This window comes from Ptychodera flava, chromosome 15 (genome assembly GCF_041260155.1).
Source record: "Ptychodera flava strain L36383 chromosome 15, AS_Pfla_20210202, whole genome shotgun sequence".
NCBI classification, from domain to species: Eukaryota; Metazoa; Hemichordata; class Enteropneusta; family Ptychoderidae; genus Ptychodera; species Ptychodera flava.
Genome location: NC_091942.1, coordinates 21,994,006 through 22,018,746, shown reverse-complemented (window position 1 = coordinate 22,018,746; position 24,741 = coordinate 21,994,006). Strand labels below are relative to the sequence as shown.

General features: G+C 39.1%; 1 protein-coding gene and 1 long non-coding RNA gene across 3 annotated transcripts; one reads left to right on the top strand and one right to left on the bottom strand.

Annotated features, from left to right (window-relative positions):
• Position 1: 1 nt before the first annotated feature.
• On the bottom strand, positions 2 to 22,541 carry LOC139151542 (kinase D-interacting substrate of 220 kDa B-like). 2 transcript variants are annotated; one of them, XM_070724434.1, is made up of 3 exons: positions 22,391 to 22,527; positions 4,296 to 4,376; positions 2 to 2,092 (listed from the first exon to the last, which is right to left on the bottom strand). In XM_070724434.1, exon 3 carries the CDS (start codon positions 2,034 to 2,036, stop codon positions 672 to 674), a length of 1,365 nt encoding a protein of 454 aa, XP_070580535.1. In that variant the 5' UTR covers positions 2,037 to 2,092; positions 4,296 to 4,376; positions 22,391 to 22,527; the 3' UTR covers positions 2 to 671. The 2 variants fall into 2 exon arrangements, with proteins under 2 accessions (XP_070580535.1, XP_070580534.1); XM_070724433.1 differs by lacking the exon at positions 4,296 to 4,376 and having other exon boundaries at positions 22,391 to 22,541.
• On the top strand, positions 8,737 to 11,120 carry LOC139151541 (uncharacterized). The gene is made up of 3 exons (XR_011556451.1): positions 8,737 to 8,760; positions 9,792 to 9,831; positions 10,637 to 11,120. It is a non-coding gene; the product is annotated as an uncharacterized lncRNA (long non-coding RNA).
• Positions 22,542 to 24,741: the final 2,200 nt, after the last annotated feature.

Below are 24,741 nucleotides of genomic sequence, written 5' to 3'. Positions count from 1 at the left end.
GTGAAAATAAAATACTTTTAATGCAAGAATCACTGCAAGATCAAGACAGCAGCAGAAAGTAAGACATGACATTAATATAGTTTACTAACATGCATGACAATAAAAAATCATTAACATTCCAAAAACGGTTTGACAAAAATGTTTTCATGATTTGGCTGGATCCACTACAGTGGGATTGAGATCAAGCAGACGAAAGAATTTCATATGATATAATGAAAAGCCATCTTTCATGTCTGGATTTCATTCAATTTTCATATAGGTAAATGTATCAGTAATACAAAACAAATACAAATTGAAATTTTTTTTGAGGGGGGGGGTTGGGGGGGGGGGGGGGGGGGGGTTTGGACAGAATTGGGAATGCAATTCTTTCTTCACCATTTCCATGGATCGCAGCACCAGTATCACAAAATGATATTCAAGTTACAAAATTAAGAGAACAATAAAGAACAATTCTACTGAATGACTGACAGGAAAAGATCCAAAACTCAACAATACCAACAAAGGTCCATGGGGACTAACAAATTTGAGAGTCCTAGTATCTGTCCCCACGGCACATAATAATATTCTACCTTAAACATATTTTTTTCATGTATGACTTTATATAGGAAGGTCCTTTGAACTCCCCGTTTCATTTGAAGAGGAACAGACGGAGGGATGGGAATGTCTCTGTATCAATCAAAATTTGCTGGATCACTGAATAGGAGATAAGATTTTAAATTTACCGGTATGTCATACTGAATCACTTGCTGATAGTAGTTGTGATTCAGATGCTGTGTGAGAAATGAACGGCATTGATGTTGCAATGACCTTGGTGTAAACTGGAGATTCAACAGCTTCTTGTAAAAGTCTGGATGCTGCTTCAGTTTATCTTCTGGGATTGGACAGCCTCTGAGGTCAAGGTTAAAGGTCCTGAATGAGTTCACAGCTGCACCGATGGGTTCAATTGACAGCTTTGGATCTTGAAGCAAGTCTTGTAAGTGACAGCTCCAGAAGATATTCCTCTGTGCACCATAGATGAGTAGCTTACGGATGTAAGGTATGGGATCTATAAAAGATTCCTGCCCTTTCAGTGTGTAGTTACAGCGGCTGTGTACATAACTTGAAGAGTTAATCAATGCTATGTCTAGAATGGAACTGCCATCCTCATCGTCCAAATAGAATAAATCATCAAGTTTTGGAATGACAGCAGTTACACAGTCAACGTAGCCACTGTGTGCAAAGGCAGAGCGCAAGACTTGTTTAATGCAACGCAAATTTACACTAGCATTATGCTCCAGGAGTAGCTCAGCACATTTAAGGTTGCCTGTCTGTATAGCAACAGCAAGGGGTGTGTTACCCTCGTCGTCTTGAAGATCAACATTACAGCCATGTTCAAGGAGTAGCTTTGCAATAGCCGTATTATAATACCATGGACGAGCCAATGTATGTAATGCACCACCAATTCCTCTCATACACTCATTGAGGTCAGCACCATGATCAACACATAACTGCACACACTTTAAGCATCCATACAGAGCAAACTTGATCAATGGGAACTGGTTAGTTGCTAAACTTGCCCCTTTCTGGACCAATAGTTCTACAATCTCACAACTGTGACCGATGCGAAAGGCTGCACACACAGGTGACACAAACTGAGTTGATCGCTTGCTTGGGTCGACACCATATGCCAGCAAACACTTTACACAGTCAATAGCGTGTTTAGTAACGGCTACTTCTAGAGCAGTGAAGACACCTGCATAAACATTTGGCTCATCTGGCTCATACGCATTGTCCATTTCGTCAATTTCATCATAATCACTACTTTCAATGAAACGTTCCTTGTACACATCCACTTTGAATTCAGTGGTTGGACTGAACCCAGCATTCAACAAGCATTGCAGTTTCTCAACATCATCACGCTCGATGATTTTAAAACAGTATTCTTTGACTTTACATTGTAGTTGACCAGGTATTTTATCCCATGTTTTGCACAGAGATACCATCTTCTCCATCTCCTTATCCACACTGCTATTGTCTACCTCTTTACTGGTATGCATGCGGTCAGCTTCTGTCACATCCAATATTTGTTTATGCGATATTTCCTTTAGTTTTTCTGTAAACAAAAAGAAAAAGGAATTGTTATTAATTGTTGAATAAAGAGGTGACATGGCATTGCCTTCTGCAACTACTCTACTGTCTTTTTCCTTTCCTCCCAATTTCTCCCCTCCTTTCTCTGCTAATCCTCCTCTCTCATTATGAACCTTTCACCTATAACCCTTGCACTCTCTCACAAAGCCCTTTCCCTCTTTGCCTACCAGCAGGCCTTGGGTCTGTCTGACTTTCCTTTCCACTAGCATGTCGGCACATGAGAATTTTACCTACGGAAACATATCTGCAATCATCTCTTTGCCGTGCTGATTCACACATGACATGGCCATAGTTGGGAGACACTCAATTCTACATGAATTCTAAACAACATTATATTGTTCATTTATATTTTCTCATTTCAGTGTAGAATGCACCTGAATCACAGATATTCAGACTGTCAAACTTCTACAATACCTTTTTGCTCTACAGCTGTTTAGGCTCATTTTAGAGCTTGTGGACTTAGTAAAGTCTTCATCAACTTATTTTTGTGAAGGATTTCCCCGAGTTTAGAGGGTGGGTGGCTTTGATTGGATTCAGCAACATGCTTGATACACATTATGTTCAAGGACCCTTCAAAATGATTTTCAAAAACTTTCAACAGTTAGCTTAAGGACATTAAATCTAAAATATTACCCTGGAAAGAGAAACTTTGATTTTGTTGAGTTTTATTGTCTGTATTTGCATTGATTCGATTAAAATTCAAAGTCCTATTTCTACTCTGTTTTCCACTGCCACTCTCAAATTTCGTAAAAACTAAATTTTTAGTGAATTTACTTATTTTTTCTAATGCCAGTTTGTAAAATTACAAACGGAAATTGTATGGATTGCATAGCAAGTCTATAGCACTTCAAACAAGATGAGACCTTAAAATATTTTTGTTTTGATTTTATTGTGCAAAAGTTTTGTGCAGCTAAAGTAAGTTGTGTGAAGCTAACAAAATGTATGACCAATTAGCCGCATGAGGAATAATGGCAACTGCTGCTTTGCCTCAGCTAGAGATGGTGCACATTTGTAGTTTTGTCTGAAACTTGTTAGAGCTCCGGGCAACATTCTTTAACTTTTGAAGTCCCTGTGACCTTGAATTGCACTTAAAGCGCAGTGGTCGTCGCGCTGCGCATCCTCCTGAGGGGGTCCTCCTCTGTTGTAAACAAATCAAAGAACGCCGCACATGTTATGGGTTGATTGTAATGTTTGCGATATTGCCGCTTGTAAAAATGGCGGCTGATCTGTCACAAGCATACCAACTAACCAAATGTAACACGCAATAAAAGGTCAATTAATCTAAGTTAAATATCTGCTGAATATTGAACAATAATTGCATGCTGGATTGAGATCACATTTGCTCATGATTTTCTTGAATCAGTTGAATGGGGCTCGGCTACTGTTATCGCTCGAGCCATAGAGCTAGACGTACGCATGTATACGCCAACAGATTATCAACGACCTGGCTCTAGTTTTCGACATCGCTAGCAAGGACGAGAGCTTTCATTTTAAGAGGCCCGACAGGAGTACAAAGACAACAACCCAAACTACAGAAATCTACAGCTCGCAGAGCAATGCCAGCTGCAGCAAGAAGCATCTCTGCATCTGTTCCGTTCCGTGCTCCAGTGTTCTCCTCAGAGCTATTATAGAGTGGTGGCCGCCACTCTATAATTTTTGGTAAACAATAGAAACTCATTACCATAACAATTATATTTATTGTTATGCAAATTAGCCGCCACTCTATCAGAAAATCCTGGGGAGATCACTGTGCTCTGCATGAACGTCCGTGTCAAACCGGGTATATGGCGCACTACACTCTGCTGTGGAGAATCCAACTCAACTACAAAGTTTACTCCGTTTGGGGGTGCAAACGAGAATTCCGAGTACAGGTATCAAGTCAAGCGAAGGACCTTTCATAGGTCTTCTTGTTATGTGGGGGTTATCTCACTTGAAAGAGGATTCAGACCTACCCGGTAATCAGGAGGTACAACAACGAAGTTTGCCCAGCACCGGTAGGCCTACACCAGCTAGCGGTTGGATCACTGCCATATGACCGTGCACAGGACCGGGGCACAGGATCTCTCGATACGTCTATGCACGGTGTATAGCCGTGCAATTTTCCTGCCAAATGCCGTGAAAACCCGCTCGTTTTGTCTATTGTTTCCTGTCATTTTATTATTTCTTACCACATAATACCACAGGCGACCCAATAGGTTCTGAGTTTTTCACACTGTTTTCTCTATCATTTTCTCTTCTTTCTTCATGCTCTGAATGATCGGAATAAATAAAATAAATGGTTTATATAACCTAACCTAGCCTCTGTGACTCTTTATTTATTTTACACTCCATTACAAGGACTTATATCTCTCATACACACATGCTGTAATTGATTAGTCAACACAACTAATTATGTTAATCCGTGGACTTATCAGGGATTTTACGGGTTGGTCAACATCGGAAAGATAGTGATGTTAATGAAAAAGGGGAAGGTATGAAGATCTTGGGAAACGTGTCCCGAGGACGTCCGTAAACCTAGTGGACGCTTATATATTCATGATATGCGCAAACAAACACTGCTCATTATTCAAAAATAAACGGGAAGTTAGATCGAAAGGAACGCTGGAAACGCGCATGCTTTTCGTTGCCAAGTGCCAAATTCTAACATAAGTAGACATGGTCCTGATCCATGTAACAAATGCCACCCAGAAAGTATCGACCGACCAAGCAGAAAAAGATCGCCGGAGTTGCCGTTTCATGAGTTTTTCAACAAAATTATATAGATGTATGTTTCACGTCGTCGTTTTCTGGGAGTGTAATTTTGGCCAGCACTGTGAATTTTTTTAAACCCGTCACCTTCATTTCTCTGCACTCGCTATTAACTCCATGTCTACCGGTAACATATCGTTATTTTCTGTCTCAAAGTACGTACCAGCAACAGGCCTTTGACGTCAAAGTCGGTTGTTTTTATACGGTAGCAACCAAGCTCATGACTAGAATGTCTGTACGGCGTCAAAGAGTTAAGCTCGCCGGTTACTTTTTTCGCATAATAAAAGAGAGTTGTCGCTACATGGAGCTAGTTTCTAGCTCCATGGTCGCTACTAGTCTAAGGAATTCATCGATTTTCAATCGTGCCTTATGCTGTTAGCAAAATTCCCGAAAGAAGCGGCGCACGGGCTATAAAACTTCGTTTGTACTGTTAGGCTAGCTTTGGGTCTATAGCTGTGGTGTTTTCGGACGGGATTTCTGCCTTTTACGGCTGGTTTTCACTTTAACGTCACCACCACAGCCATGGGAACGTCCATGTTCTGCCCGACAGCACGCTTGTCGCAACTTTGTTTGTCGATATTTCGAAAATTTTCCAATCAAATTGCCAACACTCATCGACAACATGGTTATTAGGGGCCTACCACTACCAGAAATCCGCTCAAAAATCACCAAACTATCGCAGTTTTTCCAGCTTTTTTCGACATGACTACTCGCAGACCGTTCTTTTTCTGGCGTACAAGCGATTGACGAGGCTCAGAGCAGCCCGTCACTAAAGTCACCTGAGCGGTGACCTCGCAACATCGAAACACAAACTGACATCACCGATGATGTCGGCCACTACGTTAAGAAGCCTGTGAGAATTTGTACCAGCACTGTGAATTTTTTAAACCAGTCACCGTCATTTCTATTCACTCGCTATTATCTCCATGTCTGCCGGTAACATATCGTTATGGAGAAGTTCAGTTACACGTAATAACGTTCCATCATCAGCTGATCAGTGGTACCCATACGTCGCGTACGTGTAGAACATATACGTTCGGAACGGCAAACAACACCTCTACACATACAAAATGTAGTCATAATTACGTGTAGTATTTTTTAGATTATCCTTGATGATTTCCGCGAATTTAGACAAGAAACCTTGTAAATTATCATGGAAAACATCTTTGATATCATAATATTTTGTAGAGTTTGCACCAGCGCAAGAAGTACTTGCTATATGATTTCCTTACATGAACGAAATGTTGTTGTCTCATTCCACTTGTTATCTGACGCCGCCCCAAAGAGTTCTCCAAACCATATAAAAAACTGTATCAAAGAAAATCGGCTGGTTTAATTCGAGGATACGAGCTAGAATATTCCTCATATAAAAATTAATGTTTCTTTAAACTTAAACGAATTTCCAATGTTTGTGAGAAAAAATACAGCAAAATTATTGAGAACGCACAGCTAAACTGAAGGCAGACCACCGTCCGTACACCCACGGACGGCGGGCAGATAAATTCTTAGCAACACCACCCGATTGAGAGAACCACGCTTAACCACACGAACTTTGACCCTAGTCAAAATCAGACTTGTCCCTGGGAAATATGTTTACAAGTTTGCCCACATATAAACAACGTAAAGGTCAAAGGTTTCAACTTCCGACTTCCTGCTTTACGGACGTCCTCATGCCATGAACTGCAGGCAAGGCACTGGCAGGGTTTGCACTGTTCGCGACCATTTAAACATTTGAAATAAGAGTAGCTGGCTCTCCTCGGCCATCGAAATACATTGGCTGCAGTAGATTTTGGATAAATGGTCATGACTGGCCGCAATTTGGTAATTTCTGGACACATTTCAGGAGAGCTTCTTACCTTCCCGTTTTAGTAACCATTCCTATCTTTCGCGATGTTGACCAACCCGTAAAATCCCTGATAAGTCCACGGATTAACATAATTAGTTGTGTTGACTAATTAATTACAGCATGTGTGTATGAGAGATATACGTCCTTGTAATGGAGTGTAAAATAAATAAAGAGTCACAGAGGCTAGGTTAGGTTATATAAACCATTTATTTTATTTATTCCGATCATTCAGAGCATGAAGAAAGAAGAGAAAATGATAGAGAAAACAGTGTGAAAAACTCAGAACCTATTGGGTCGCCTGTGATAATACTAGGAGAAGTACGATATGGTGATCAACAGTTGGTTGTGGGCCAAGTCGTCACGGGCCGGTACGTGTGGGACCGGATTTTCTATATCCATGTACGTCAACGAGGTGACCGTCTCCAAACAACATCTCCCGTGTCCTGCTCTGGCTTGCCGATCATGGTCTTGAGTGTAATTTGCTCACGTGTTTACACACGTGGGCATATGTCGCAGAGATGTCTGTCTGTCTGTCCGTCTGTGTGTCTGTCTGTCTGTCTGTCTGTCTGTCTGTCTGTTGGTCCATTTTCTCAAAAACGGCTGAACGTATTTCAGTCAAATTTGGTAGACATCTTTAGAATTCAAATGGCTAGAACTGAAAAGGTTTTGGTGGGCGTGGCTTGCATATTAATGAAGTTATCACAGTTTTAATTTTTCTGATACATGGTAGTCTATGGGAAGCCGGTATCTGTGGTTTGAGGGCGCTATCCCCACGTTACACTCTGGCTAGACGATGCTGAAATTAGACTCGGTTTCGGATTCGGTTTCGGATTCGGTTTCGGATTCTAGAGACTGAAAGAAATTTTATATTTTCAGCCAATTGTTACACTGTGGAATACTGGATTTTCCTTACTTTCCCTGGACCCTTTTTTCAGCTAAAATAATATCTAATCACACTAAACAAAGTGAAAATAAGTATATAGGGATAACTTAGCAATACAAATTTTTTGACAAAATGTCATGTGATCTCTTAAATATGAGTATATGTCCATAACTCAGTAACCACAAGTGCTACACCCTTCATATTTGGTATGATGCACAGGACGCTAGCTTTCCCACAATCCCATTCGATTTGTACCAACGCATGTACGGATTTTGGTCGCTAGAGGGCGCTGTGAAGAATCTGGGAAATCTCGGGGTGCGTTTGGGCGCACTGTTCTCGACACAAGAACGGTGCTCGGATGTGCCGAGCGCGCTCGATTCTCTTCGCTACATTTCCGGAAATAGCCGATCTTTGTTCCGAGAACGAAGAACACAACCCTGGTCTGATCCGGGAGCAGACGAGAACAAGATGGCGGAAACGAGCCGCGCGAAATGAAAATGTCAGTGCTATGTTGCTATTGTATGAAAAACGTCTCAGGATACAAGTCGAGATAGGTGTATTATTATTACAAGTTTGATCTTTCCAAACATTTGATGTTTTTCGTTTTTGGAGAGTTGTCGAAAATTTTTGAGAGTAAACTGTTGTACAAATGTACAACAAACGTCTTCAACGTAATATTTGGGTAAAGCTTATGTATGAACGATGATTAAAATATAGCGGAACAGGATTTCCTTCGTGAAAGTTGTCTGTTGCCGTGACTATAATCACATTTGTACCAAGTTCTGCCAAAGCGAGGCTGTGTGTCGTTTGGTCGTCAAGAACAAGAACAGCTATCGGAAGCTCGCCCCCGTCGGATGTTCTCCTGACGAGAACGGTACGCCCAAACGCACCCTCAGACTGCCGCGTTTACAACAGCTGTAAGGGCATGACCCAGACAATCCTCGATCAAGGAACAATTTTCATAAAGTGCAATTTCTGCCGATTTTCATGGTTTTTTCCGATTTCTTTTCAGTGAAGCCATTGTATAGCAATTAATCAGAACATTTTTGACCAAAAAGCTGTAAATTTTGCTGTTTTAAGCCTACTTCTTTGACATTTCCACTCCTACCCCGACGAAAGGAGTACAAGGCTATTTCTTGGAAGTCGACGGTAAAAGGTACGTTGAGATTATCGTGATTTTGTCCATTTTTTCTGTCAAAAATATGAATTTTAGAAAAAAGCAACGATTTCCTTAATTTTTGGCGCCTTTTTTCTTATCAACTGTGATGGTCATGAATTTGGAGAACGTACTTTTGTTAAGCAACTCGAGAGCTTTGCAATGGTATGCCGATCGCCCATATTCACCCGATGAATGTAGGAGGAGTAGGAATTTGACTATGAGCATGTAAAAACTACTTTAATTTTCTAAGTTTTACGTCAGTAATTAGCCTGTACAAAGGCAGGCTAGGCAGGTAGGCTACTGACATAGTAGGTTTTGACAACGGAATATTCCTGCAGTATCTACCTCCGGCAGTGAAGTGTACTATACTGCAGCTGTGACTGACCATGGCATGGCCACTGTACTTTTCTGTGTCTGTCAGTTGTCAGCATTTTACTTTCATGTTAAAAGGTTTAGGAAAAACACAAAGAACGAGACATATGTTTTTAAAAGATGCAGTGCAGTGTATCAGAATGCAAGATGCATACTGCGTCTGGCCATCTAAATATATGCCGTTATGCTTTGCAGTATAACCTTTCTGAACAAATGTAAATAAACATGTTTTTATTGTTGTTTGTTTGTTTGTTTGTTTGTTTGTTTGTTTGTTTGTTTATTTGTTTGTTTGTTTGTTTATCTATTAATCATTCTATTGTTTATTTATGACTTTACACAATGCCATCAATAGAAAATTTCACATAGTATTGTTTATTGATTTTTATTTTTATTTATTTTTTTTTTGTTTATTTATTTTTTTAATGTACAAGAATGTTCATATTCTATGCATATGCAGTCATTATAAGTTCAAAATTTCACAGGAGAAGCAGCCAAAATTTCAGGATCAGTTCTGTACAACCATGATCCCATCTGATTAAAATAGTCTTTGCCCAGTGCCCCCCGCCCAGGTGACGCCTGATATCCATTTTCATTCGTTGATGGGACATTTCTATTCCTGAGCTGCTGTGTATATTAATTCCCTTATCTCTTTTCAGGAGTTGGTGTCCATGTGCAGCTACAGTATGCATATAATAGGTGAGTGATATGTGAGGTAACTCACAAATTATCCTTTTGACCCAGTTGACAGCATTGGAATGAAATGTTGAAATTAAAGAATCAAAATCTATGATATTTGTATTGTATTGATTGTTGATTAGTTTGAAAGTGCTTGCATCAAATTGTGTAATTGCCATTATGCTATTTAAAAGTCTATATTCCCTTATCAAAGATATGATTGTGCTTGCATATTTTGAATCGGTTAGAATTTTATTGCATCCACTGAGGACATCATTGTCCATCATGCGTGTGCATGCACCACCTTCGTAACCGCCCCCATATTTTTTGACAATGCCTTTTATTCTTAAGAATGCTTTCAGTTGACAAACTCTACTGGTGGGATTTTCAGAGATATACATTGCATTCTCAATGGTAGAGAGGCTGTCTTGAATGGCTTTGTTTTGTTTGTTCTTTGATAGTCTGTTTTGTTCACTCTCCTTACTTCCACAGACCTTTCCTTCACTGTCTTTTTTAGGAGGGGAATATTTTAAAAGTGTATTCATGTGGTTTATCAAAACTGTGTATTTTTCTGTTGTATGGTTTTCAATCATTTTTGCCATTGTGTGTCTGTGATATGCAATTAAGTCACCTGCTTCACCTACTTTATTAATTTCTTCATCTATACTTTCATATTTTTTTGAAATCATCATCAGTCTGTCTCTATTTTGACTTTGACACTCAGATTTTCTGGTTCTTTGCCATTGAGGATGCTCTCAATAGATTTCACAATACTGAGCTTTTCCTGTTCTAATTGTGCTTCACTGTTCCTCTGTTTTTGTTCCAGGTCTTTTTTATGGAGTTTCCCATGGACATTTTGCAGATGCCTGTTGATACTTGGCCTCGTCGCATATTGCATACTGCACATTGAACATTTGTGAGTTGTTTTATTATTTACAATTAAAGATTCAATATTTGACTCAATACTGTCTGAAATATTAATGTCCATGTCTGTAGTCTCATTTATTTTGAAATCAAAACTGTCAACGGCTGCTTCAAGTTTCCTGTTGACTTTTGTCATGTCATCCATTTGTGTTGCTGTAAGCAGTTTTGTTTCATGATTTACACCATGGACTTCCACCTTCAGGTCAAATTGTTCAGACAGTTTACTTTCATATTGTTTTATCTCACTCTGTACAGATCCTGGTAGCTTGGCAAATTTTTGTACAAACTCTAGCTGCTTATCAATTTTTTCTGCCTCAACAAAGAGCTCATCTATAAGTTTTCCAATATTTCGCAATTTGGCATGAAGGTGGTCCATGGTGTAATCATTGATTGGATTGTATGCAATTAGAGGCTGACTGGTCTGACCAAAACTGTTAGTCTCTGCCCACTCAGTCATCTTTTCAAGCGTTACTGTCATTTCCCATTCATGATGTGGATTATGACATTGCTCCACAGATGTCAAACACAAATTACAAAAAAATTTAGTACTTTTTCGTTGCAAAACCAAATTCTTGTACTTTTCGTCACCCTCTAATTTTCGTCGATATACCACCCCTCTAATTGTATTTTTGGCCCAGCCCTCAGTCAGATTCAAAATAGGAAGTATGTCCTGTTGTATCAGTGTGTCACTTTCAGGTGCGTTGATGATGGCAAAGGGGATACGGCTGGCATCAGACTGGGGATTTGGGTCTCGCCACACCTCTGCACCATTTATACTTAATTACCCGAATTGCCCCACTTATTGCAAAAACTTTAAAATTTTGAGAAATCCCTTTGAAATCCTGAAAAGTATCGCCTCCCTCCCCAACAATCACTTCAAGTTTTTTACGTTCACACTCGTCTTCAATGTTGAAATCTAATTTATTTTCTCTTAATATACAAATTAAATGTTGCCAAATTAACCCCTCAAGATCCTTTATGTACCAACCCTTTTTATTCTTGCTCTCAGTTTCTTCTACCATCTCATGAAAACGTCTTAAATTGCTCCGCAAGGCACCAAGTCTTGGAATTCTGGAGACATTATTAGGTGTCCTGATAGACTTTTCAAGCCCATCATAGTCGGCTTCTGACAACCCCCCACCTAAATGAATAAAGATGTGTTCAGCCTCCTTGTCATTCCATAATGCTATGTTGTCAATATCCTCATTACCGTGCTGCTCATCATTATCTTGTGGTAGCGGGTATTAGTTAAAGCAGTTTGAATAGGTTGAGGGAGAATATCTAGAGAAAGGGCTTCTTTAAAAAAATCAAGTGTTAAAATAGATTTTGCAAACGTTTTGTCCCTTTTCATTCGTAATTGCCACAGGGTGGACTCATCATTTCCCGATATTTTTTCCCCAATAATCTGATGTTGCCGCAAAATTTTATTCATATAGGCCCTCCCACCCATGGATTTTTTAGAAATGGCTGATCGATCTGAACTAAATAGAACCGAGACAGCGGCATCAACATACTCCGTGTCTGCACCTGACTGACGTTTCACGTTTTCCACAAGTTTTCTTATGACCTGGCGAACCTTACCAAACCCCTTTTCAACTACAAACGCAGAACATCGATTAAGTTCGTTTGCAAGTGCGGATTGGGCTTTCATTAATTGAACTTGTGGAACACTCGACTCTGTTGAAAATTGTCCGGCTCATTGCCGCTGCCCAAACCGTGATCTCGAACCATTCCCCTTACAAACAAGTCACTTGTCCCGATAGCGTAAAATTGGCTGCAAACCATACGTAAGTTACAGAAGTTTTTCACTTTCATAAACTGAACATGATCATCATCACCTTTATTAAAAAAACAACAATACTGAAAAATTTCGGTTAAAACCTCCGATGGGAAGTCAACAATTGAACAAGGTCGCACAGGCTGTGCCACAGTGCCGATTTGCAGCGGCCGGGGACCAACCTCGTGTTCGCCTGATGATTGCTCTCGGGCCTTTTCAACACTCGATCTCTGCGCCTTTTGCGCCTGTTTCGCCCGCTTTGATGGCCTAGGCATATTTGACTAATTTATCTTTAGAAAATATCACAGAATGAGCGTTAAAAAACACGACGATGTCTGAAAGTACGTTTTCACAGAGCCGATCGGTGAAGCCACTCCGCGTACATTGAGTGTCTAAGCGTAACTGAGCGGTGGAGATCAACCTGCGCAGTTGGTGAGAAAAGAATTGAGTTCTGCGCATTTCGATCTGCGTTGGTACAAATCGCATTGGATTGTGGGAAATTTTTCGTACCGTGTGATGGGAGACCTTATGACATCACATCCTGTACCTTGTTAATTATGTGCATATCTAATTCTGAGCCAGCAAATAGAGCTAGAGGTCTGATTTTTGGTATATAGGTATAACTTAGCAATACAATTTTTTTGACAAAATGTCACGTGACCTCGGTGACCTTTGACCTCAAATATACATATATGGCCATAACTAAGTAACCCCAAGTGCTACACCCTTCATATTTGGTATGATGGGACGCCTTATGACACAACATCCTGTACCTCATTAATTATGCGCATATCTAATTCTGAGCCAGCCAATAGAGCTAGAGGTCTGATTTTTGGTATATAGGGATAACTTAGCAATACAATTTTTTTTGACAAAATGTCACGTGACCTCGGTGACCTTTGACCTCAAATATACATATTTTTCCATAACTCAGTAACCACAAGTGCTACAGCCTTCATGTATGGTATGATGGGACAGCTTATGACGCCACATATTGCACCTCATTAATTATGCACATATCTAATTTTGAGCGCGCCAATAGAGCTAGAGGTCTGATTTTTGGTATATAGGGATAACTTAGCAATACAATTTTTTTGACAAAATGTCACGTGACCTCGGTGACCTTTGACCTCAAATATACATATTTGTCCATAACTCAGTAACCACAAGTGCTACAGCCTTCATGTATGGTATGATGGGACAGCTTATGACGCCACATATTGCACCTCATTAATTATGCACATATCTAATTTTGAGCGCGCCAATAGAGCTAGAGGTCTGATTTTTGGTATATAGGGATAACTTAGCAATACAATTTTTTTTTGACAAAATGTCACGTGACCTCGGTGACCTTCGACCTCAAATATACATATTTGTCCATAACTCAGTAACCACAAGTGCTACAGCCTTCATGTATGGTATGATGAAACACCTTATGACGCCACATATTGTACCTCATTAATTATGCGCATATCTAATTTTGAGCGAGCCAATAGAGCTAGAGGTCTGATTTTTGGTATATAGGGATAACTTAGCAATACAATTTTTTTGACAAAATGTCACGTGACCTCGGTGACCTTTGACCTCAAATATACATATTTGTCCATAACTCAGTAACCACAAGTGCTACAGCCTTCATGTATGGTATGATGGGACAGCTTATGACATCACATCCTGTACCTTATTAATTATGCGCATATCTCATTCTGAGCGAGCCAATAGAGCTAGAGGTCTGATTTTTGGTATGTAGGGATAACTTAGCAATACAATTTTTTTGACAAAATGTCACGTGACCTCGGTGACCTTTGACCTCAAATATACATATTTGTCCATAACTCAGTAACCACAAGTGCTACAGCCTTCATGTATGGTATGATGAAACACCTTATGACGCCACATATTGTACCTCATTAATTATGCGCATATCAAATTTTGAGCGAGCCAATAGAGCTAGAGGTCTAATTTTTGGTATATAGGGATAACTTAGCAATACAATTTTTTTGACAAAATGTCACGTGACCTCGGTGACCTTCGACCTCCAATATACATATTTTCCATAACTCAGTAACCACAAGTGCTACAGCCTTCATGTATGGTATGATGAAACACCTTATGACGCCACATATTGTACCTCATTAATTATGCGCATATCAAATTTTGAGCGAGCCAATAGAGCTAGAGGTCTAATTTTTGGTATATAGGGATAACTTAGCAATACAATTTTTTTGACAAAATGTCACGTGACCTCGGTGACCTTCGACCTCCAATATACATATTTTTCCATAACTCAGTAACCACAAGTGCTACACCCTTCATGTTTGGTATGATGGGACACGTTATGACGCCACATACTGTACCTCAATAATTATGCGCATATCTCATTCTGAGCGAGCCAATAGAGCTGGATGTCTGATTTTTGGTATATAGGGATAACTATAGGAGAGAAATTTTTTGACCAAATGTCATGTGACCTCGATGACCTTTTACCTAAAATATATGTTTATGTCAATAAATAAGTAACCACAAGTGCTATGTCCTTTGTATTTAGTAGGATGGGAGACCTTATGACAACACACGCTTTAGCTCATTAATTATGTACACATCTAATTCTGGGCAAGCGAATAGAGCTAGAGATCTGATTTTTTGGCATATAGGGATTAATTAGGAATATAATTTTTTTTTGAAAATGTCATGTGACCTTGATGACCTTTGACCTTGATTATACATATATATGCATATTTCAGTAACCACAAGTTCTATACCCTCCAATTTTGATAGGATATCAGACCTTAAGATGTCACATCTTGTACCTCGTTTATAATGCGCATATGTATTTCTTGGCTGTCCAATACTGCTACAGGTCTGATCTTTTTTCCCGATTTAGAACCGTAACTTAGACATGCCTCATGTGTTTCAAATTGGGAACAACGACATAGAACTATGTGCCCATAGATCTCAACATATACACTCCAATGATACTTCTTAATGACCACATTTTCCTGCCCCATCAAGACTAGTACTCCTATTACAAGTGGGGACTATGTCATTGTAAATGACTTGTTGAGTTAATGGTTGTATCACAGTATTCAATATATCTAATTCTATATTTTTTCCATTTTATATTCTGAATAATTACATTAAACATATTTCACTGTCTCCAGTACATTTCATTTAAAGCCGCACTTTTCAATCCCTGGTTCTCGCATTAGTGGAGTTCTCCTCCCAGTCAAACACATGGCCAGTACGATGTTTGATTTCTATTACATTAATTACACAAACTGATTTCAATCTTTTGTCACCTTTTGCTAATCCTGCAAGTAGAGCTTATATAACCGTTTGATTGACGGTCGGTTCAAATTGCCAACGGTCATTTATTCCCCAGCACCACACTCGAATTTCCTTAAAAAACGTCTTCCAGCCACGTTAGAATTGGAATATAACCACAGAGTTCGATTGGCAGCCGCTTCGTGCTGACCGCTTGGCAGTCTGTCAGCGTTTTTGCGGTTGGAAAAAAATAAAAAGTGGCATTTTCTGGAGCTTGTGCCCTCAGGTTGCCTGTTTGGTGTCCACTTACACAGTGAACGCCGCCATAGGCTGGCGCCCTTTTAAAGGGAGGCTCCGCCTTTAAGTATTTTCACTTCATGCACTCTATCCCTTTCACACATGTTCAGATATCTGACCAGAGAACAAACACTAAATAGTCCAGGATGGGAGCTACAGTGTCATTGACGCTATTTTTACTTCAGCCAATTCCTAATTTGCATATTAAATGAATTTTCATACTTAGGAATATTCATCTGAATTGACTTGATCAAAATTGATGTAACTTGCTATGTACATTTCAGACACTGTAATACAATATTATTGAAAGTCATTAATCATTTTCTCTTCAGCAAATTCCTAATTTGCATGTTTAATGAACTTTCCTAATTAGAGATATATATCTGAATTGACTTGATCAAAGTTGACAAAACTTGCTACATATATTGCAGATACCATGATACAACATTATTGACAATCATTAAGCATTTTTACTCAAGTCAATTCCTAATTTACATATTTAATGAACTTTGCTCATTAGAGATATATACTGGGATTTACTTGATCAAAGTTGGCAAAACGTGACAACATTGATGATTATACCTGGTTAAAACAATATCGAAAGTCATTTCACATTTTCATGTCAGCTAATTTACAATTTGCATATCTAATGAGCTTTCACAGCTCGGCATATATGGCTTGAAGGACTTGGCCAACAGTAATTACACTTGCTATATAAATGACAGCAGTCAAAGAACTTTAATATTTTTATTTCAGCTAATTACATATTTGTATACTTCATGACCTTTGAGAATTAATCAGGAGTGATTATTGTTCATTATGTTGATCATAATACTTTCAATGAAGTTGCAAACATGTGGCAAAGGTTCAAATTTACACATAACTGTATGAAACACGTGAGCATTTTCAGTTCATATCTGGTTTTTGTGTTGGGCATTGTGCTTGTTGCTGGTCTACATATATAGGCAATGTTGATCATTTTAGTTATGCATTTTGCACTGTACTGTACATAGCATTGTGTACAACCAACGTGATCGCGCGTGATCAAACCTTTTTGTTCACTGTGTCTGCGTGCAGTAAACTCAGCGACATAATGTGGTGAGTGTAGTGTCGCAATGTTCGTAGCTCTACATGAGTTTATAGATAGAAATACACCACTGAAGTTCGTTTCCGATCTTAATATTTTACTATTGCATGATGTTGAGTCTTACAAAGGCCTTAACAAAGTGGGGGACTGCTCCCATCTCACTCCTATTGAAGTTGAGAAGACTTATTATGTTTACAAAAATTTATGTTTATCAACAAAAAAATCACGCACGCGCAGCGCGACGACCACTGCGCTTTAAGTTCTGTTGGAACCCAAGATTTGATCAGAGGATGACAATAAAATTGTTGCGTTTGTATCATTATTCAGTGTAGTCCATACAAAATAGATGTAATTGCTTTTTGCTTGTTCAGTGTCACAGTTTGCAAATTCCAAGTTTACTAAAAAATTTTGAAATTTACTGAAACTTTTAAGACTCAATTCGTAAATTCACTAAGAATTTTCAGAAGCCAAAGGAAACCCAGTTCTACCATCTACAATTAAAGGGACAAAGTCGGCCATTTACTGCAATTTTTTCATTTATTTTGTTGGGTACGAGACACTATTTATTTTGTTTGATATGAAGAAAGATACTGAATGAATGAGTAACAATTAATATCTTCCTCCATTCCATAGACACGATGAACAAAAGATTGGTAGAAGAATTAACGGTCTATACCCTTTCAGGCCTAAACCCCTATATATAGGGGTAGCTCTGGTAAGTTACCAGAAAGTCAGGCCTGAAAGGGTTAATTCAACTTCTCACTGCTGCAAGCATCCATGTGTGATAAAAAAACATAACAAAGTGAAAGGTCATGCATATGGCTTAGATCAAGAACACAGTGTTGCAGTTTTGGGATTCCTTACTGCAATGTTGTTTGCTCCAGTTACATTTTCAAGGTCAGCTTTGCATGCAGACCTATTTTTTGCTCACATGTTCACACATGTGAGCTAATGTCATAGCGATGTCTGTCTGTCCGTCTGCCTGTGTGCTCGATATCTCAAAAACGGCTGATCAGATCAGAATCAAATCTGGTACATAGATTCAGTTAGCAAACGGCAAGAACTGATTAGTTTTTGGTGGGTGTGGCTTGCTTACTTTTTGCTCATTTGCATAATAATGATTTTAGAAAAAACAGATATACATTGAAAACGACTGCACACAATTTGATGAGATTTGCTACAAGTGTTGATCACATCAAGATATATCACCTGTGAAAGTTATTGGGGTATCATGAAAAATAATTGCTAATTTGTATATTTAATGAAATTTTCTAATTAGGGATATATATCTGAATTTACTTAATCAAAATATACGAAACTTGGTATGTATATTGAAGATATTACGATTTAACATTATTTGCATATTTAATGAACTTTCATAATCAGGGATATTTATCTGTATTGACTAGACCAAAGTAGACGAAACTTGCTACGTACATTAAAAGATACTATGATACCCAGTTATTGAAAGTCATTTATAAGCTATAACATTTCTACCTCAGCCAATTCCTTATTTGTACATTTAATGAACTTTCCTAATTAGGGATATATAACTTGGATTTACTTAATCAAAGTTGGCAAAACATATGCTACGTACATTGATGATAATATACCAGGTTAATTGAAAGTCATTTCGCATTGTCATGTCAGCTAATTTATAATTTGCATATCTAATGAGTTTTGACCAAAGGCAATTACACTTCCCTTACCGAAAATTATTTCTACTGCAAATTTGCCGTAAGTTTGCTGCAAATATGCAGCAAGCATATAGCTTGCAGGAAGGAGTTGCAGAAGTTTGCAGGTAGATGTGACCCTCCTGCAAACCCTTAAGTCAGTTTGCAGCAAATTTGCGGTAAACGACTAAGTTGCTGCAAATTTGCGGCAAACCAGACTATTGCTGCAAATATGCAGCAACACATGATTGACATATTTCCCACTATTTCATTACCAGGGAGTACACACTGAGTACTGTGGGAGTGTTGCACTTCGTGACCAGTCATGTGTAAGCAACATAAAATTGATCTTTCATTTATATTTTATGTTCCTTTATTTCATAACAGACAATCCACTTTTTAAATTATAACTGGTAATGCTAGATAATGAACAGCTTCAGTTATGCTGGTGAAAGCATTGCATGGATATAGAGTGCATCTATAGTATATACTGTAGTGACATGATGTAATAAAAGTGCCCTTTGACAATCTGGTTGGGTAAATTATGGTTGGATCGAAAACTGAATTTTTAGGGAAACAAATTTTTGAAACAGGGACTTGTCTGTCTTGCAAGTTACACCCTGTATTTTCTGCGAATGATACCAAAATGCAAACAGTTTCGAACGAAATGTGCGTTTGATGATGGTCTGTAAGGACACGTCGTAGACTTTTGTTACTGCAAATCTGTACAGTAATGTTTCCGCTGCTACCTCCAAGCAGAGTAGTGGCTGTGCTCCAAGCTATTCATCCCATCAATATAGTACATGTATACGGTACGTACAATGCACTGCAGCTTACAGTCTGTCCCATCCACAGTTACGAGTGGAGTGATACGTACCGGCCGCCGCGTACTATGCATATAAGAAGGGGTACGCGGCGGCCGGTACGTATCACTCCACTCGTAACTGTGGTCCCATCGATGCCGCTGACAAAATCTCGCCTTCTGATAACATGGGTCGAGGTAAAAGGCTTTTGTCCATGTTTTCAGCGTTAGAGTTGTATTGCCGAGCACAAATTTGAGATTTAGGATTACACTCCATCCCGAGTCGCTGTACGAAAATTCAAAGCGCCGCTTCACCAACGTCCAACACGTCCTGTGTGTCAGCTGCGAGCAGCCGACATGTTTACACTCTCCGGTCACGGTTCATCAAGGTCAGTTCGCGCATTGATATTGATTCTTCGTGCTGAAAGAATTTTTACTCTCTTTTTAGTCTTTCTATGATAAAAATAACCATTTTCATTAAACTAACAAATTAAATGCTATATTAAGTATGAAATATAACGGATTGGTGCAGATGTAGAGTCAATTTTAGCATTTAAAAACGAGACTACATTATCAATCGCGTAATGATTTATAGATCGCACTTCCGTTATCGTCATGAGGCTTGATCGGCGCGAAGTTAGATTTTAGTACCATCGGCCAGTGTCGGCTGCGTACTTGTGAGCAGGGAGTTTTCTAGTGGACAATTTCGTGATCTTTCTATGGAATCGCCAGCCAAATGATATCACATAGTTACAAAAACGTGTATACAGTACCAGGGACAGGCGGAGTTCTAAATTTGTGAACGCGAGCGGCAGTAAAGATGCCGACTATATTTTCTGAGTACGGTATTTACACACAGCACGGTGAGACCTGCAACCAGACCGGGAATCGTCCAGCGTCTGCGAGCCGTTCAGAAATGTAAGTCAATGTACCGTTCGTCTGTACATCGATCGCTATAATTATGTTCTGTAATCGTTGTATTGCAATCTTTACCTAAAGATAAATTTTCGTTGAGTACTGATTCATACTGAATTCACTTTCGTTTCACAACAGTTACTTACAGTAAGTGCTTAGATTTTTGCAGATTGTCGCCGTCGTGTATGTAAACAACATACGGCGAGTTGTCCGCTGTCGGACATTTTAATCATTATCAATTTAATTTCGATCATGAATATTTATGCATTTTCTGCTTCAATTTTTCAACTTGATTTTGTCTCATTTTCAAATAATTATCGATTTCTTTCATGAAATTTACAATGTTTGGTCAAACGGTAAAGACTTACACTCTTCCCTGAACGATTTATATTTTTCAGAATCCATTGCTGGTACACTAAGTAAAGCCAAAGGGACAAGAAATTCAGAGAACAGAAAGCCAAATCGCAGCCTTTGACAGTAATGTAAATGTTACATGAAACTTCTCAAGTCAAAAGAAAATCTTGACATGATCATGACACTTATGTGGCATGAAATGAACATGGCATATAAAATAAATTGTACCACAATTGAATTTAACCTTTTTTTCTCTGTCATCTTTTTGTTTATAATAACTTTATTTGCGCTGACCATTGTTTCTCGTGAAACTGGTATTTCAGAGTTAAGTTGGATAAATAATATTTATATATTGGCCGACTGTGGACAGCACAAGATGTGTTTTATCCAACTAAACTCTGAAATACCAGTTTCACGAGAAACAATGGTCAGCGCAAATAAAATAATTTGCTGTATGGAGTTTGCCGCAAATTTTCAGTAACATTCAAATTAATTTGCCGCAAGTTTGCTGCAAGGATTGTGCCGCAAATTTGCTGCAAAGAGTTTGCAGCAACGTTGCGGCAGGGAGTTTGCTGCATATTTGCAGCAAGTTCACAAGAAACCTAATTTGCATCTGAAAAATGAACCACCCGCATATTTGCGGCAAATAGTTTGCTGCAAATTTACTGCAAAGCTTGCGGCAAATTTGCAGTAACAGTTTGCAGGAGGCCTAAAATTTCGGTAAGGGTTGCTATATAATGTGGTGAGACAATGACAGCACTCAAAGAAATTAATTATTTTTATTTCAGCTAATTACATATTTGTATACTTAATGACCTTTAGAGTTAATCTGTGGTGAATATTGTTCATTATGTTGATCATAACACTTTGAATGAAGTTGCAAACACGCGGCAAAGGTTCAAAAGGTTCAAAATCTCTGGTTGAGGCCATGCCCACACTGACCGTATAACGTCGCCCCTAAATGTGCCATGGTACACTGGCTTTTCCTGTCTTTGCCCTTGCGTGGACTACAGATACGAGGAGCAAAGCAAGAACGAGGTGACTATTCAAGATCCGCGCATTTTCACTATTATTTTGTTTGTGTCGCCCTAACTGAGCTGAGATTGTGAACGTGTGTTATGCTTCAACCATGGCGCCCAACACCCCCCAAACATGCAAAAATCCATGCAAGCAGTCCCTCCAAAAATGAGCAACATGCGTCAAAGTTCACAACTATATCACAAGGCATACTCCTGATCCTGAGACTGAACACGGTAGGGTAACCGTTTCTGCGGTTCTGTAGCCCTGCTATTCCCCGGCTGGTTGTGTGGGAAGTAGTGGGGCTCCCCACACAACCAGCCAGCGAGTGGCAGTGCTACGGAACCGCAGCAAGGGACTGGAGGACCGGACAAGCCTACCGTATAGCCGCGCCGACAGAATCACATCACAGTCACTCCCTTTCAACATCGACATACTGCACGCTAAAAAAGGGAAATCTTTGAACTTACATTTCTGCCGACGTGTCTTTGTTGCGGGTCTCTGTCCACCCATTTCAATTTATCAACAATTGAGCTCGACAATGTCTTGAGCTCGACGGAGAACAACACGCATCAAGTTTGTCGGGTATCCGGATGTCCAGCTGATGTCCAGCAGCTGTTTACACAATGTTGAGGGCGCATTGCCACAGCGTGGCATTACCAAGGCGCATGCATAATTCAACAGCTAATTATTTGGGTTTTTTGTCTTCAGACAAGACGCATTGTAATTTTAATGCATTCACAGTTATGTAGATTTGTTTTATTTGTCACTATGTGGAAACATGGAGGTAGTAGAGACTACCTCCATGGTGGAAATAAATTTGTCTTTTTCAAAAAAAAAAAGGCGCAGGCGCCCAAGAGGTGCACATGCATGTGAGATCTAATCCCCCCCACATCCCCACCCCAGTCCAAAGTACAGTGGTATGCATATATGCTCATTAAAAGATGGTCTTTCGTTACACTCAGTGTGACAGTTTTCGGACGACCTCAGTTTTCGGACATTTAATGACATGCTGTTCGTTGTACTCACTTACTCACTTTTACAAGTCATATGACAGCATATTAAGGCTGCGTTCACTAAGAACGATTAGGGGGGCTGGAGGAATCGCGATTGAAATCTTATATTTTTTCAGACCCCCCCCCAATACCCTAAAAAATTTTCAAATGCCCCCCTTCATGCTTCAATATGATCAAAATTTTTCAAGTCCCCCGCCCCCAACTATCACAAGCCCACGTATTTGTAAAGGATGTGTACGCAGAAAAAAATTAACACGTATGCGCCGTTCCGCTCACAGATGTTCAACACTACCTATTATTTGTAAAGTCATATTCCTAAGGCAAGTTCTAAAACTGATTCATTTTTAAACGCATCAGTGTTTTTTTTGGATTTATCAATCTTAGCCAACTTGAGTTAATCCAACTCTGGTCAGATCAGTTGCTCCTGCCGAAGAGCACACAATGATGATCATGAGAGAGTAGGCAAATTGTGAATTCTGGCTAATTGCCATATTGTAAAAAACTGAGCACAGTGACCTACCAAAAATTTGTTTCAAAAGTATAAGACATATATGAATTAGATGCTACTCATAATTTACAATACTGGAAAGTTACAATATTCCATCAAATAAATGTTTTAAGCTTAGAAATGTTGGGTGTAATAATGGCAAATTTGGTTAAAAAATAAATAATTCCATTTAGTCACATATTCTTTCATTTAGTCTTTACTGTTCCACATTTTACTTTTGTATTATATTTTATGACGAGAATTTGAAAATTTAGAAAACAAGCATGGTGACCCTACCTTTTTTCTTTAATATTTGATTATTCTCATATGCCAGAATTCAAAAATCCCTAATAACTTTTCAAGTCTCCTGGTCTTTCATTGTTGCTCTCTGGCCTGATCTTGGGTACAAGTATATGTTTCACTGTCATGAGCGTCATTTGACCCAAACTCTTCTCCAACTACCATGTATAATTTTGACAATATTTTTGTTCAGTTTATACAACTGCGTTCTAGTTCTACTCCCTACAGCATGTTGAACTGTCGAGTATTCAGCTTCTATCACAGCCTGTGTATGTGTACCATGCATTTGTATCACTGACAACTGACTGTCAGTCTGGACTATATATAGGCTCTGTCGACAAACTGAATATTGTGTGTTTGAGCATGCTGTAGATTGTGTTTTTGAGCATGCTGTACGGAGACAGCAAGAAACTGCATATATTGCATAGAAATATTGCAAAAAATCATCAACAGTTGCAGCTTCTGCCCACAGTTACTAGGCTCAAATTTGGTTTTTTTGACAAATCACAGACACATGTTTAGATATTTTTGAGATAAAAGTCATGAAATGTGACAAAATGGTTCTAGATTTTGTTAAATTATTACTAACATTACAACAATTGGATGACATAAAAATGGTATTCACATTTCATTGAATTACCTACCTACAAAAACTTGGAATTGGAAAATGTAAAACACAAAAGGGAACCGAAAATTTTTCAAGTTCCCCCTACAGGCAGATCAAAATTTTCAAGTCCCCCCTCTACTACCCCAAAAATTTTCGAATCCCCCCTGAATTCCTCCAGGCCCCCCCCCCCCTTAAACGTTTTTTGTGAACGCAGCCTAAGTCAAGTGACGCTGCTGTCCCGTTTTGGATAGTTTTTTTTTCGGTAGAAGCTATTTCGGGCGCTACAAACATGGCGAAGTTAGCCACACCGTACGATACACGGTGTCGAACGCAACACACAGAGACAGCCCGTGTCCGATATCTAAGCGTCGAAATATAGTTGCGTCGTCCATGGATTATAAAACGTAACTA